The sequence below is a fragment of the Vespa mandarinia genome, chromosome 2 (genome assembly GCF_050613455.1).
Source record: "Vespa mandarinia isolate Hongniang chromosome 2, ASM5061345v1, whole genome shotgun sequence".
NCBI classification, from domain to species: domain Eukaryota; kingdom Metazoa; phylum Arthropoda; class Insecta; order Hymenoptera; family Vespidae; genus Vespa; species Vespa mandarinia.
This window is the reverse complement of record NC_140811.1, coordinates 8,133,036-8,150,000: the sequence shown is the minus strand read 5'-3', so window position 1 is coordinate 8,150,000 and position 16,965 is coordinate 8,133,036. Positions and strand designations below refer to the sequence as shown.

The window sequence follows — 16,965 nt, the reverse complement described above, 5'->3', positions numbered from 1 at the left end:
TCGCTGGTAGTACTATGATCGTATTCATAAAGAATATAATTAGATGTATGAACCGAGGAGTTTCTGAAAGGATATCTTATAAATTTTAATTGGTTCATCAACAAAACACATATGTAACAGCAACATGATTTAGTCCACGTTTATTGTATGTACGTTCTTTGGCAAAGTCAAAGCTAAGAAACGAGTCAAGCAAAGGAACGAAAGGAATTCGTGAAGAGAAGCAAAGAAAGAGAGAAGAGGACAGAGTGAAGAGTAGAACTGAGAGCGTCGAAAGGAATACCGAAGTGGGCGTTCGTTCTCTTTAGAACGCTTGGCTAAGCAGCAACGAAGGAGAGGAGTAACTTTCGTGTCAGCGAAGAGCGAGGTCGTTGCTTACTTAGCCTATCTCTCTCTCTTTCTCTCTCTCTCTCTATATATATATATCTTTCTCTATATCTATCTCTCTTTGTCTTTCTCCCTATTTATCTATCTATCTATCTATCTATCTTCTTCTTCCTCTGGTCGGTTGAATCCAGCCTAGATCAACACGACGTAATGAACAAGGATTCCTCTCTCGTTGGACTTTTTCCGGGGGAAGAAAATACCAGTGTGGTTACCGCGTTCCCGGTGGTATTCTTCAACAAGAGAGGAAGGAAGAACTGAAATGGGACGTCGGAGGGAGCTCTCGGTTAGAAGCGGCTGCTTTTGCCTGAATTAATCTCTTAGTGGTGGCTCCAGGAAGCGGTGAGCCGCGCCCCAACTTTCAACGAGAAAAAGAGAGGAAAGAAGAGGAGTAAGAAGGGAGGGGGTAAACGTTGCGAGGACGTCCGAGAATTGAGCGAGCTTGATGCAACGTGAGAAACCGAAATGGTCGACATTTGATATTTTCGAAAATCCGTGAAATCTTCTTTGTTAACAAATTAACAAAAATATTGATGATATGTCAAAATAAGGTTTATTATAGTCGTAATCTCGTCAAGTGGATTGTGTAAGATAAATTAACAACTACAATAGAAAAAAGAATAAAAGAAAAATTTCAGATACAAATTCTCATCCTAAAGGATATCAGAGGCAAGAAAATAACAGTTTGAGGAAAGACACGCAGTCTATTTAAAATGCTATTCTTTATTTGTTCGCCTTTCCGAGGACTAGTAAAGTAAAACAGAGATGATAGTACATAAGTGTGGTAGTAGCGTCGTTGCGCATCGGATGATTAAGATCGTGTCGTGATGAAGAGAGTAGCTTTTGAAGGCGGTCCCGATAGTGGTCGTAGGTGTGTGTAGCCGCAATCTCTTGCGGCTGGTTCGATCGTGGTATCGTCGTGTTTCGTATCGGAGCATTACTGTCTGTCTGTCTCTCTCTCTCTCTCTCCCCCTCTTTCTCTCTCTCCCCCTCTTTCTCTCTCTCTCTCTTACTCTCACTGCCTGCCTCCGTGGTGTACAGGTTGCAGCTGCTACCGGGCGAATACTACAGGAGTGGATGGAGGATGATGAAAACGTGGTGGTGGTAGCTGTTAGGTGCCAGGATATCGGACATCGCGCATGTAGGAGTATGTCATTACTATGACGCCTAGGTAGGCACAGCGCGATGTGACGCATTGTGCTTGAATCGAGGCGAGTCTAGAGAAAGAAAGAAAGAGAGAGAGAGAGAGAGAGGCTAGAAGAGAAGGAAGGAGAGATAGAAACGGTAGTAGTCGAGGGGAAAGAGAGAAGGCAGGAGGGCGTCGGCGTCGAAAGGGACGCGCGTACGTTGCGCGTGCGCGCGAGAGTGTGTGCGTGCGTCTCATTAACCAGACGTTTGCGTTCGGCCGGCAAGAGAGGAGAGAAGGAGGCAGTGGACGATGAGGATGCCGAGTAGCAAGAGGTAGTGGAGGGCAGGCAGGGTCGAGCACGAGGCCGGGCCGGGCCGGGCCAAGTTTTCCTCTCTCTCTCTCTCTCTCTCTCTCTCTCTCTCTCTCTCTCTCTCTCTCTCTCTCTCTCTCTCTCTTTCGCACTCTCTACGTCTCTCTACTTCTCTCGTTCCCACCAACACGTTTCCATCTCTATCCTCTTCAGGCTCCCTCGAGTATTCCGTTCGTCCCTCTCTTGCTCCTCCACCGTCGCGTTTCCCCATCCCCCCTCTCTCTCCCTCTCTTTATCTTCTCTCCTTCTCTCTATCTCTCTCACTCTCAACTTGGCTCTGTATCGCCGGCGCTCGACGCAGGGAATCAACACACCGGCCAGCCGACCGATTGCGGGCTGCTAAACGCCCGAAGCCACGATCCCGCAAGCGGCGACGCTTATACCGGGTGACCCCGAGGGCAGCGTTCGTTGCACCGCACTCACCCACTCCGCACTTGCATAAAGTACACGAGGACGATAATAACGATGACGGCACGAATCGATCGGTTCGATAAAAGAGAGAAATATGTTCCTTCGAAATCTGCGTCTGGGGATCGCCAAATTCCGCATTTATATTCCGCCGGTAGAAACCGTTCTTGAGGGTGCAGTATTCATAGACGGGATTCAAGAGAGGATCTTTATTGAGGTCAGTTTAGTGAACGAACGAGTAAGAGAAAGAGAGAGAGAAAGAGAAAGAGAGAAAGAGAGAAAAAGGAAGAGAGTGAGAGAGAAAAAGAAAAAGAAAGAGAGATGGCTTCAATGATATAAAAAGGACGACTTTAGACAGTGTGCCCGTAGATTTCCGTCCGTCGAAATTGAGTTGAGTTCATAATTAGGCAAAGAGATAACTGGAGTTTGTGTTGATCCACCTTGCTTCTTACGATAAAGACGTTAATTTTTTTCTTTCTTTTTCTCTCTCTCTCACTCTCTCTCTCTTTTTCTCTCTTTAAACATAGCTATATACTATATAAAACCGCTTCAAAAAGTTTCCAACATACTTTCGCAATTCCAAGAAACGTTGGTTTCAATAAAAATAGAAAGGAAAAAAGCGAAGAATCATCTCGATTCCGAGAGAAAGATTTTATAGCGATATCACGACGTTTCAACGATCGGCCGAACGCTCTTTCTCTCTCTCTCTCTCTCTCTTTCTCTCTCTTTATCTCTCTCTCTCTCTCTTCGTTCGTTCGTTCCAATCTCGTAATTCTCCGCTCGTTGGATTACACGGACGGCGTAAGTTTTACGAGGCACCACGGCTGCTGCGGTGGAAGTTTGAAGTTTCGCGCGTTTGGATAGAAGCAACGACGATGGTAGTAGACGCTTACTGAAACGGGAAAGAGAGAGGGGACGGTGGTGGTGGTTTGAGGGTGGAATGACGGAGAAGCGACGACGGAAGCAGTGGAAAGTTCTGCGAGCGAGTCGGAACGATGTGGGCGGGTAGGTGAGAGACGGAGATGGATATAGATGGATAGACGAGCGAGTAAGAGTGTAAGAGAAAGAGAAAGAGAGAGAGAGAGAGAGAAATAGATAGGAGGGGGAAACAAGGAGGGTGGGAGGCCGACAAACTGACGTCAGCGAGTAGAGAAAAGTTAGGAAGATAAGAGCGAAGTGGCGCAAAGCGAGCGCTCCTAAAGGCTCTCCCTCCTCCCCTCTTTATATCCGCCCCCGAGATGACATCTGCCTCCTCATTGCGTCTGGGGTTAATACGCTTGGGTAGACCGTTCGCAATGTGGACTCGAGACGCAGTGAAACGAGCTTCGACCCGTCAACAGCTTACCGGACAAAGATCTACATACGATGCAATGTGAAAGAGATAGATGGAAAGAAAGAGAGAGAAAGAGAGAGAGAAGAAAAAGAGAGAGAGAGAAAGAGAAGAAAAAGAGAGAGAGAGGGAGAGACAAGGATATCAAAAAGCTTTCCATGGTCTTTGAATCTGATTAAACGTAAACCACCATGCAGTCACTACCGGTCAACGTGTCTCTTGAAAATCCTTCCCAATCGTTTCTCTCTCTTTTATCAACTGTTTCTATTTCTCTCTCTCTCTCTTTCTGTTTTGCTTATTGCAGCTGTGACCCTCACACCTACACAAAATCTTCAATGGCCGGCTTTCGGCGTTCGTTTCACCCCTGATTTACATTCGGCTTAATGCCCACCTCCTGTCTTTTTTTCCTCTTCAGAGAAGGACATGAATCTCGCGTAAGGAAGACATCTGCTCCTCGCTCTCTCGAAATTTATTCTTTATTTTTCTCTATTTCTCTTTTTTTCTTTCTCTCTTTCTCCCTCTCTGTCTCTTTCTCTATATTTCTCTCTCTCTCTCTCTCTCTCTCTCTCTATCTATCTTTCTTTCTCTCTCGTATGACATTCGTACGTATTTTATGTATTATTTTTATATGACCGTTTTTTAATATGATTTAGTAGGAACCTTACGTCGGTCTGTTTATAGAACGCCACCACCGTTCGAAGAGATATCAGTCGTATATCGTTAGAAATTATATTACACATTTTCTATAATCTCTCCTCTACGTTTCGGGATCAACCAATTTGTATTTGTTTCATTTTATTATTCACGATAATCTCTTATCTGTAAATGTCCAACCAAATGGAATGCCTTTTTCTCTTGGTACTGCAACACGACTAACAATTCTTCGTTGCAATATCAGCTTATTTCGCTTTTCCAACATTTCCCACTTTTCCTTCTCCTCCCTTTTCCCTTTCTCTTATTTTCGCCTGGTAAAGTTTAAACATCGTTCATATTTTATAATCTCCAGCCTTTCCCAACCTGTACGCGTATGTTCGTGTGTATAGTTGTCCGTGGCACGCATCGGTCCGAACAACAAATTTCGTGACCTCCCTTCGATTATTCCACGACCAACTTGGCCGACGAATTTTAGGTTCGAACGCGTCCACGTGATTTTTGCGTTGTGCCAATTAACCGAGGAACATCGATTCGTCTAGGTGAAAATAGAGTGAGAGAGAGAAAATTTGGAATTTTCGAAAGGTGTGTATAGAAGTTTGACATGAAAAGTACAACAAAATCTTCGATCGTTTGATAAAAAAAGAAAGACATTGGTCGATATTTCGGCTCGTTTATTGTAATCGTACTAGGGGATTCAAAGCAATGCCTTTTAACTCGTAGGTCACAAATCAGAATTAGGTCATCGACAACGTCTAAAAGAATATTGGATAATATATCTTTTTACCTTAATAATATTTACTACGAGAAAATATATTTATATATCTTCTGTCGTTTATTGAATAATTTTAAAAAATTAACTTATCGATATTATGAATACGTTTTCATAAAATCAATTTATACTGATTCAAATTGAATAATTTAAAATTTTTTGAATTAAAGAAAATATCGTCAAAAATATTAGAGGATTTTAGGAATCAACTTTGAAGAACTCATTAAAATAGTATTTACGCAAACATATTTAAGCCCATAATTGAAGATCGACATTCCTTTGGAGTATACCGCACTTCGATCTCGTTACTTCGAGATAGACGCGAAACACATGGTAACATTTTACCGGGATTCTCGCGGAAAATAATGCGGAGCTTCGCCGCGTAATTACCGCTACCGCTCGCCCGCTCGCTTGCTGCCGAGCGCGAGTTTCTTAACTGAGTTTTGAAACAAGCCGAGATATCTCTCGTACGTGTCGGCCGCGTGAATGCCTTCGAGTTTCGAACAAGAACTTTCAGAGACGTCTATGTTGCCGGAATAAAACCGTTAAAATATTTCTATGCTTCACTTATTTTTTCACATCAACGACGTTCAACAACGTAAACTCGGAGACCCGATTGGGTTGCATCACATATCATTTTATAAACAAGTCTTGTTGAAGTTTAAAATATAAAAAAAAAGAAAAAAGAAAAAAGAAAGGAAGAATGAAAGAAAGAAAGTGTTAGAAATGTTTGAAATGGTCAAATATTTGCGGCTAATTGACATCTAATATCGGATATTATTCCAGCATTTTTCTTTACTTACCTATCTATCTCCACAACAAAATCGAATGTATTTTCGAAACGATCAACGAAGACGTGCTTCCTTGACGAGAAAGCAATATTCATAATCGTCATAACTATGCCCTCGGTTTTTTACCCACGTCTTTATCTCACGTGGATTAACTTCATTAGCACGACACACCGATAAGAGTGCTTGCATTAGGATTATCGATCGGAGATAAGGACTCTTTATTATCAGGTTGGTGAAACCGTTAGCGCAGTAACTAAATAGAGTAGAAAAAAAGACGGAAGGAAGCAGAAAAAGAAGAGATAGATCTCTTCTGATAATTCGAAGAATTAGAGAGAAAAAGAGAGAAACACAAAGAGAGAGAGAGAGAGAGAGAGAAAGATGGTCCTGATGGTGATGGTGATGGTTGCAATAGTGGTAATGGTAACGTCGTCGTGGAAAGGGGTCGATACGTATCGCGATTTGCCGCGTGGTCGAGTTATCGGCTAGGTTTATCGACGAAGGGGGACCACAAAGAGGAACGGAGATAGAGAAAGAGAGAAAGAGAGAGAGAGAGTGTGAGAGAGAGAGTGTGAGAGAGAGAGAGAGAGTGTGTGAGAGAGAGAGAGAATAAGCGAGGGTTAGGAGTCTCTAGAGAAACCGCGTGAATTCGCGTGTGTAGGCAGTTCACAGACTACGCCCACGAAGATACACGCGCTCGGATAGCCACTTACTTTCTGCTCTGTGATCGGGGGATAGGAATCAAGGCGTGTTCTATCGTTTTCATCTCGTGCGCCCTTCTTAACGAGCTACCTCGTGACTCGGATTCGAACGAGTTATCGGAGGCAACAACCGAGGAGTACACACCGTTGTGGTTTCTGGAGGACGGACGAAGAGGGTGCAACGAGTCAAATGAAAGGGTAGGATAGTGTTGAAAGAAGAAGAAGAAGAAGAAGAAGGGACTTTGATGAAAGGGATGAAAGAGTAGTCCTAGCTCGTCGTCGTATGAATTTATGACAAGAGCCTCTAGGATAATTGAGTCCTGTTCATACAAAGAGAAACAAGAAGATAGAGAGAAAGAAAACATTTTTAAACAAATAATTTTGAAACAATGGATCGATAGATATATCGATATATATATATATATAAATGATAAATATTTCAATATATATATTATATACATATACATATACATATATATATATATACAAGTTGACAGAAGCACATGTTTTAGAAACTAGCATAATAATAATCGTTGATAGCAGTAATAATAGCGAGAGAGAAAGAGAGAGAAGGAGAGAGAATGAGAGAGAATGAGAGAGAATGAGAGAGAGAGAAAGAGAGAGAGAATGAGAGAGCGAGAGAGAGAAAGAGAGAGAGAATGAGAGAGCGAGAGAGAATGAGAGAGAGAGAAAGAGAGAATGAGAAAGAGAGAGAGAAAGAGGGACGCAGTGGCGAAGAAGGACTACGACGGCGAACCAACCAGGGGAATATAGGGTCTATTTTTGTCGGGTGGCGGCGGCGGTGGCGGCGGCGGCGGTGGCGGCAGTGGTGATGGTGGTGGTAGTGGTGGCAGGACAAAAAGCCTGCGGCTTCTATCCCACCTCCCTGACTACTTCTCTCTTTCCCCACTCTACCACGCCTCTCTCTCTTTCTCTCTCTCTCTCTCTCTCTCTCTCTCTCTTTCTCTCTCTCTTTCCCCGTTTCCTTTTTCTCTTTTCTTTCGCCCGCCGGTCTCTCCCGTTCTCTTTCTCTCGTCTCTTTTACTCTTTTCACTTCATACTCTTCTTTTTACACCAGCATGTCGGCCCTCTCCCTCTCCCTCTCCCTCTCCTTCTCCTTCTCCCTCTCCCTCTCTGTCTCTCTCTTTCTCTTTCATCCAGTTCCCTCTTTTCCATATCAGCGTTCGGCTTCCGTCTCTCTCCAACGAAAAGCCGTGCACCTCACCGCCGGTCTTTTGCTGCTCGCCTCTCGCTTTAGCAACGTGCAAAGCGATATTGCAAGAGAGAGAGAGAGAGAGAGAGAGAAAGAAAGAGAGACAGAGAGAAAAAGAGAGAGAGAGAGAGAGAGAGAGAAAGAAAGAGAGACAGAGAGAAAAAGAGAGAGAGAGAGAGAGATGAGGAAGAGAGAGGAAGATGAACACGAACGAATGAACGAACGGTCGGCGACTTAGAAAGAAAGAACGAGAAAGAAAATCAGAGACGAGTCGGTATGTTTGTGCAGGCTGCGAGCGAGTGAGAGAAAGAGAGTAGTCGGATAGTGGTGGCGTGAACGTCGAGGGACAACGGGACGTTGGAAGATGGGACCTGAGAAAGAAAGAAAGACAGACAGATAGACAGAGAAAGAGAAACAAAGAGAGAAAAACGGAAAGAGAGAGAAAGATAGAGTATGAAACGTAGCGTGGGTCGGGCAGCTCGAAGAGAAGAGGTAGAGTTTGAAGAGGATGAGGATAAAAGGAGCGAGAGAGCGAAGACTCCCTCGGCGGACCGCTACTAATTGCCGCCGGTCGCTCCTGGCTACGGGCCGCTGAGCATCGCACCACGCACAACGCCCGACACGGTTACGTTCCGTGGTTTAGAGACGTGACTCTGGCTAAGCAATACGCCTGCCTTCCTGCTTGCCTGCCTGCCTGCCTGCCTGCCTGCCTGCCTGCCTACCCTGCTTGCCAGCTTGCTTGCTTGCCTGTTTAGCTCGCTCGGCTGGTCTCTGCCTGCATGCTGGACTTTCGCGTGCTCTTGTGTGCGAGTTTGCCTGTGGAAAGAGGCCCGCATCGAGACGTCCTTATAGACTACGTCTATACGTTATTTTTATTTTATCCTTTTCTTTTTCTTTATCTTTATCTTTGTCTTTCCTTTTTTCATTTAGAATATCATCCTACCTGTACTTTTATCTCGTCTCACAAGTCATCACACTTTCCTTAACCATTTGCTCGATTTCTTCATTTCCTTTTAACATAACTTTAAGATCTCTAATTATCTATAATAACTACGGGCCCGAATGCAATCCACACACATACACACATACACACATACACTACCTACACATATCTGTGTATGTAGGTAGTTAGGTTCTTTAGATCGAGATATTTCGTTCTCGTTGACGTCACAAGGGAAAGTTTCTTGCCCTGTATGAACGGCCTCGTTCGTTTTTTCCTTCGAATTTGTGAATAAAAAGAAATTCTTGCAAGGTGCTCTAGCGAGCGTGGCCCCAACCTGAGCTCTCTTCAGCCAAGACTTCACGCGCTCTCTTTTAGTGCGTGACTCAGCGGGACCGAAACGACACACACCGTACGAAACCACCCTCTTCGTTACGTCCCCTTTTCGAGAACAGCCGTTCTTCTCCCGTTCCAGGCCAAATGCAACCAACCGTCGAACCCCGACTTGCTTTTTCTATATATATATGTATGTATATATATATATATACATATATATATATATATCTTATTCTCGGCACTATTATTATCAAGGCTCCTATACTTCCTCGTAACAATCGACAACGATAGAAAACAACGTGTGTGCGTTCAGCCTTCTATACATCTATTATCGTTGCAAGGCTATAGCGATAACAATCGAAGTTTCGAAGAGCCATAGGATATTACACAGGGTGGGGCATTTAAACAGGTGAGAAACACCTTTGGATCTTTGTCAGTATTTGCCAATAGATCATATTAATCTTTGGATTAACTTTATTTCAAATATCAGTTTATATATCAAAAACTTTAGAATCAAACATCCCGCCTGAAAGAAATTCAACTTTCCGTACTCACACCAATTTTTTTAAACTTCATCGGTCGATCGTACAAATTGCTTTATTTGTTTCATTACTGTCCTTTTAATCTAGGATGAAATTAGGAAGTTATTGGAGTCCTGATTTTGCATCGATTTTCGAATCCCAAACGAGCATTCGTATTGTCCAACGATGTTCTATCCTCTTTTCTCCTTTCTCTTCCTCTTGCGTCCATGAGAGGTCCACTATTTTATTCAACGAGGGTCAGGTACATGACCTTGGGGTAGGAGTTAATCGAGTTATACCCTCAAGCGCAGGGTGACAAATTATCGGCACGGTCAACTCCTTCCCTTTGTCTTTCGACTCCCGTGTTACTGTCACCTTTTCTTCCCCACTTCTCTTCTCTCTTCTTTCTACCAATCTCCTCTCTCCAACGTGACATTCTTTCTCCACATCCTATCGATCTCCATCTACATCCTAGTTCCATTGGCTCGCTCGAAATAGTACGAGAGGATTAAAGAAGATCGAACAGATCGGATTCAAGTGTAACAACGTCAAATGATAATTAAATAACATTTAGTAGCATAGGTAATGCCAAAGACTAATATTGGAAATCTCGTCAATATTCCGAATAAAGGAAAAGAAAAGAAGAGAAAACAAAAGAAAAAGAAAAAGAAAGGAAAAGAAAAAAAGAGAAAAATAAAGGCTGAACGTGTCTTGTCCCGTGAAAGCTTCAAACCACGAGCTCCTTTTCGCTGCTCTTCCCATTCATCGGCCATTCATCCTTCTTTTGCGGAAGTGTCCACCAACGATGGTGGTCTCTCATCGCACAAACATCTACCTCAACCTTCTCTGACAAAGGTCCAAGGATAAAGAAAAAAAAGGTATATACGTGTTAGAAAAAGAAAGGTGAACCTCTTTGGGCACGTCGCTTCAACGACAGATGATATCCGAGGATAGGTTAAAAAATCGGACGTACAAGCGAAAGTAAGTTCTCTTGACGAAGCAAGAGCTATCATATAGGACCTTCGAAGTTATCTGTATACATACGTAAATGTGTGTGTTTATTCGCACATATGTCCTGATCGAATACCGACACGAGCTACAAAAGCATCAAAGAAAATGGGACGATACGAAGTGTGGCGATAACGAGAGAGATAAGGAAAGGATTTACAAGCGGTGATCCACAAACGAATCGTTTTCCGGTTTACGCCAGTGAGTCGAGTTATTCGAATCCGCCGGACATAAGCGAGAGTAACCGTCAGAAATAACTTATCTTTAACGTTGGAAACCATTGAGGTTGGAAAAATATGCTAAAATTCCCTGAAGTATCCTTAGAAATTCGTCAAGATTACGGAGATCGCCGATTCGATTTGCAATCCTTCTCGATGCTTGAACGAAAGTGAGAGAGAAAAGAAGGATCCTTCGAAGTATCCAGTTTCGATCGTCTTCTCGACTCTCTCGATATACGCGGCCCGAATACGCGATCACGCACACGCCCCCGTAGGCTCGATTCAGTTTGCGCGCGCACGTGTACAAGTGTGTATATGTGAGATGGTAGAGAGTGAGAGCGAGAAAGAGAGAGAGAGAGAGAGAGAGAGAGAGAGAGAGAGAGAGAGAGAGAACGGCAAGCAGGCAGCAGGCAAACCCGTAGCCTGTACTTGTACGGGACCTTTAGCGGCTCGTGTGAGTCGGGACGATCAATGACAAGCGCTTCGTCTCTCTCTCTCTCTCTTTCTTTCTCTCTCTTTCGCATACGATTCGGCCTCCTCTACTTCGTCGCAGCGAGCACGGAGGCACGATGGAAGCGATCTCCCTTCGGGCCACGGGCCTGCAAGAGCTCCCTCTCAATCAAGATAGACGCGCGAGAGGCTTAGCACCGGGAAAGGGAGCGAATGCGAGAGAGCGCCGCTTGAATTTCTTCCGACGGTAAGCGCAAAGGAAGGAGAAAGAGAGAGAGAGAGAGAGAGAGAGAGAGAGAGAGACTGCGGCCTGTGGAAGCAACGGAGAGGAAGGAGACAGAGAGAAGGAACAGCTGTGTGCAAAAGAAAGAGAGAGAGAGAGGAGACTTACTGCTCGGAGTCCGTGCGCGATGGAGCGACTGAGACGAAACGGGAGAGAGAGAGAGAGAGAGAGAGAGAGAGAGAGAGAGAGAAAGAGAGAGAGAGAGATAAAGAGAAGGATCGGCCGCTATAGTGAGACCGCGGAGATGCGCGAAGTAGAGGGAAAGGGAGAGAGAAAGACAGACAGACAGAGAGAGAGAGAGAGAATGATAGGAGGTTATACTGTGAGAAAGAAGGATAGAAGAGGAGACGGCCTCCAGAGAAGAGAGGAGAAATCTATAGTGGTGTGAGACGTGGAAGAGAGACGGCGAACATACCGCCACAGCCTGTCTGTGCCTCTGCTTCGGAAAGTGACTAATGACTAGTCGGCCAGACCTACTCTTCTACCACCCAGCGAGAGAGACCGAAGTGCCCCTACCGAGTCCGTCCTTTTCTCGCTCTCTCTCTCTCTCTTTTTCTCTTTCTCTCTCTATCTCTCTCTCCCTCTCTCTTTTTCTCTTTCTCTCTCTATCTCTCTCTCCCTCTCTCTTTTTCTCTTTCTCTCTCTCTCTTTTCTATACCTTTCTCTCTATCTTGTAGCCCGGCGGCAGATATAGCAACGCGAGTAAACGAGTGAGCCAACGCGTGAAAGAGAGAGAGAGAGAGAGAAAGAGAGAGAGAGAGAGAAAAAGAGAGAGAGAGGTGAGCGCCGCTGTTATCTCGCGGCCCTCGACGACGGTCAACCGTGAAAAATGACTATAGCCAGGAAAGAAATATTTTACGGGCGCCGTATGGACGCGTTACACGAGCCGCGTTACGTACGCATCCTCCCAACACACATTACTAAGAGTATCTTCCCCTTCTTCCATCTCCATCTAAACTCCTCATTCTCTTCTCATTCTCCTCGCAAAAGATGCGTCGCGACGCGAGACTGCAGTCGAGCACACTACACGACTATCGATCGGCACGATCGACGACGCGGAACTTGGTACCGTTTCTCACCAAGAGAAGAAGAGACAGACAGATAGAGAGAGAGAGAGAGAGAGAGAGAGAGAGAGAGAGAGAAAGAGAGGAAAAGAAAACTCCCTTCATGGCCCGTTCTTTTCGTGAGAAAGAGTAAACGTTTCCGGCGTTACTTCCGCGCTTGGAATCCCACGCCTTTGGTGTGCTACCGACGTAAAACTCAAACTGCCGGCATGAACACAACTGCGAATCCACGATTCTTCCATTTCCGAAAGCCCTTCGAGAAACCTCCGAGTATCTTCTATAGATACATGGAATTTTAAAAAATCGAATGTTTCATGAATAAAAGAAAAAAAAAAAAAGAAAAAGATATTAAGGAGGACCACAAGATGATAGACTATACCGAGATATTTCGATAAACAGCCTGTTTGTTTTTACATATCTCAGAAGCATAGAGACGTTTCGAGAGCATAATTTCTGTTTAATTAGATGCAATTAAGCGAGCACCTTATCTTAGTACGCCGTACTCTTTTCCTACGAACCCGGTGCCCCGAGATCTCTCGCACTTTTTCTTGAACGTGCCGAGAGATAAATTCCTCGCTCGTAAACTCGCGCGTCTTCCTTGGTAGAGTAAAAAAGACAAAGATAGGAAGAAAGAAAAAGAAAGAAAACATCGCTTCTTGATCCTGGATAGTCGCGGTCGCGATTACGTCGTAATCATCGCCGTTGCTAATGGCTCGAGACGATCTTTTCTTCGTATCTGTGGTTTGATGTGATTCTAACTTTAGGATATACATATAACAATGTCTTTTAATGCTCTAATTTCTACTGTGTTTCAGCTTTCGTTTATCGTTCGACTTCGAACCCGTATCTTGTATAAGAAAGAATCAGCGAAAATGAAGAAAAGCTAAAGTAATCTCTTTAAGCACTCACCTTGTTATGTGGCAACTGCGTGGGCACGTAGAGAGGAGGATCCAAACCGGGATTGGTCACCGCGTGACGTCCCACAATCCTGTCCGCTGGTTTTGCATCGTATCCTTCCGGTTGACCAATATGAAAGCCTTTGCTCTTTACCCAAAATCTGAACTTGCTGTTCTCCGCACTGTTCACTTCCTCCCCACGCAGAGTTCGTAAGATACGCGCATACTTTTTGATCGTGATCGTTTTCGTCTTTGCTAAGTCACCGTAAGTCTTTATCACCCAGGGCTGATAGGCATTGAACATGCCATCGTTCTGAAACTTCTTCGGTAGAGCCACGCTATCCGTTGTCTGGTTTTGTCCCTTTTGCTGTGCCGAACCGTAACCGTTCGCATTCACGTTCGCCGACGAGATACCTGGAAATGCCATCGTCTTTACACCGGAGGAATTCGAATCGAGATTCGTGCCGGTGGTTTTATTGGTGCCGTAACCAGAGGCCAGAGAGTTCGTGGCGTTCGAGGAGCCTAAGGAACCGCTGGTCATGTTGGATATATCGAGATAAGACACCGACGAACTCTTACCGAGATTCGTCGCGTTCCCAACGAAGGTCGCCATTGACGTCGACATATACGGTGGTATCGGTGTCGTCATGCCAAGGTTGGAAGTACAGAGTCCGCTACTTTGCCCGTTCGTCATGCCTAATCCCGCGACCGAGGCGTAAGTCGGCACGTCTGACATGTTCGACGTGGTTGACCAGCTGCTCGCTGGAACGTTCGAAGCATGATCACCATTGATGTTGGAATTATTACTACTGGATGATATCTTCGTTTGATGGTTTGATCTGGAAAGCGAGCTCCCACGACTTTTGCTCGATGAATTGGTCTCCGTCAGAGAAACGACTCCCGAAGTATTCGAGGCTGACGAGGTCGAGGAAGCGTTATTCTTGCCAGAATTGGTCGTCGTACCACGTGACTTCTTTGCCGGTGGCTCCTCTCGAGAACCATTCACCGAATTTAAGTTCCCTTGAGACGGACTATTGTTATTCTCTGATCTGGAACGTTTGCTAGATGCAGAAACGTTCGAGGAGGAATGACCGGAAGGCGTCGGTGAATTGTTCACCGGTACCCTACGGCGAAGTCCCATCGTCGCGGTCGCCATCGTGCGATTAATGCATCTAGAACGCACGTGCGCACGATTTCGTTTGCGTGCCTTCTCGTACGACGACGTTCTCGACGAGAGAACCGACGACGTTACTTCTGCATTCGTTCGATCGTTACGAAGTTCCACGGCACTTTTCGATTTTACTTTTCCTTCTGGGATCTCAACGACTTCCGATCACGATATCCACCAGTGATTACTCCGTTCGTCGGGACGATTCAGGAAATCGGTTGCAGTCAATACGAGCGTAAGAAGAGGAAGAAGAAGAAGATTCCACCGAAGGAAATCCCGTATCCTAAAAAAGAAAAGAAATAGGAGAGACGTGAGAAGAGGAAATTAGCTATGCGCGATTAAGCGGCGGAAACGTTTAAACGGGGGCGTCGCTAATGGACTGCCAGCCGAGTAGGCGGGAGCTAGTACCGTAGGAGGGGTAGATTATAACTGCCAGAATATAATATGTGGCAGAGATTCACCTGGAAAATTGACTTTCGGTCCGATCGTTATTCCTCGCGAAATAGATTCACTGAAGCCTACTTTGCCAACAAACAGCGATCGCTAACGGAACAAAAGCTTACTTTTCAAAAGCTTACAATGGAAAATCGTATGGTATACTCTAGTACTTTTTTTTCTTTATTCTCAATCGATTTCCAAATGGAAAGCAAGAAGGTTGACCTTGTCTATGCATTGTTCATCGTATATCACATTCGAAAGTTATCGATGTCGTCGTTGAATCGAAAGGTCGCGAGTCTCAAGAGAAAAGAATGAGAAAAATATTGTATGGAAGAAAAGATGTCGCGAGTATAATTTGCAGCAGATAATCGTGAAGAGACGAAACGTGAGAGGGAGAGTATAGTACAGGTCTAATTCAATAAGGCCGATCGAAGCCGTCCCGACGCACGATAGTCGGCTTAATGGCCTCGCCACGATGTATCCGCACGTTCTTTCTGGTGGGCGCGAAAGTGGCACTCGCCGCGGGAGCTAGAGGCATGCGAGCGACGAGTCGAGTTGAGTCTGGCCGACTATCCAGACGAAAATGGGCCTCGAGTACCTCTACGAAATTTGTTATACCGAGACTCACTCGATCAGAGTCTTTCTCCCCCCCCCCTCTTTCTTTCTCTCTCTCCCTACTACTTTATTACGAATTCCTGATATTCACCGGCACGGACAATCTAATCGAATGATTTCATTTAAGATTAACAACAAAACGAAACAACACTAATTCAATTTTTTTAATTGTACTTTTGTTGTAATAAATAATAAAATATTTATTCGCGCTAGAAACGAAGTAGAAACGAGTCGATTTGAGAATAAGAGAAGAAAGGTCGGAAGTGGAGGAATTTCGGTGGTGTAGTCGACGAGAAAGAGAGAGAGAGAGAGAGCTGTCCCGGGAAAGGCAGATCGTAAGGTCTCAGGCCAACACACGAAGCCGCGAGTCACGTAGAGGCGCGGGATCGGCGAGTATTATGGCGCGCGTCCCTACACGCATACTGCTCCACCTCCACGAGCTTCACCTCCAGCGCCTCCTCCACCTCCGCCGCCTGCACCACCTCCACCACCTCCACCAACGCCAACGACGCCGACGCCGCAACCGCCGTCGCGTTGTATATACGTATTACGCGGCAGGCACATATAGCGCGAGCGGCTGCCGCGCACCGCACCGACCCGGTGTCACGCTACGTGCTTCCTGCCCGCAGGCCGTGGCGCGACGAAAGGCCTTATGTCCGCCCGCCTCGTGGGACGCTCGTGATCGCAATGTGTAATCAAGCTCGCCACGGCTGCTGTGTATTACCGCGTAAAGCGTATACTGCGCATAGGCTTCTGCCTTACTCGTCGTATACATATATGTACACGCGCGCGCGCGAACACACACACACACACACACGTGTTATGTGTGTGTGGATGTATATATGTGATCACCGAAGCATATCTATGTACGCATTCATGCATATAAGCGTATGTATGTACGTATGTGTGTATGTGTAAAGACACACTTTTCTTTTTTTATTTCTCTTTCTTTCCCTTTTTATTAAAACATTTTAAAAGTTACGGAAAAATGTCTAGGTCTCTTATTGTTGAAAAAAATCAAAGGAAGGAAATCGAAGAATGCTTTGCTTCAGCGATTTTTCAGATTTATTCGCTCTTCCACGTATTACATACTTACATACGGGCAATGCCGCACCCGAGAGTCTTTTTGCGATCGATTTCCCGAGCCGGCAGATGATACAATTATAGAAGCCACCGTGGCTACTCTATGAATCCTATCTTTGGAACGAACAATGGATGCCCGTAGGATAAAACCGATTGAGCGGGTAGTTCTCGAGATAGCTTTTCGCGCGATCCGTTCACTCGT

At 45.1% G+C, this 16,965-nt stretch overlaps 1 protein-coding gene and 1 long non-coding RNA gene across 6 annotated transcripts in view; one reads left to right on the top strand and one right to left on the bottom strand.

Annotated features, from left to right (window-relative positions):
* The window catches only part of LOC146873185 (uncharacterized), a 54,025-nt gene that overhangs the window by 8,882 nt on the left and 28,178 nt on the right, over positions 1–16,965 (top strand). The window lies entirely within an intron of this gene.
* LOC118439556 (uncharacterized) overlaps positions 1–16,965 on the bottom strand; it is a 33,054-nt gene that overhangs the window by 13,759 nt on the left and 2,330 nt on the right. For 2 of the 5 annotated variants that reach the window (XM_035861248.2, XM_085655332.1), the window contains exon 2: positions 13,473–14,910. In XM_035861248.2, coding sequence (XP_035717141.2) covers positions 13,473–14,615 — 1,143 coding nt within the window. In that variant the 5' untranslated portion in view covers positions 14,616–14,910. The other 3 variants (XM_035861250.2, XM_085655333.1, XM_035861249.2) reach the window with 3 other exon arrangements.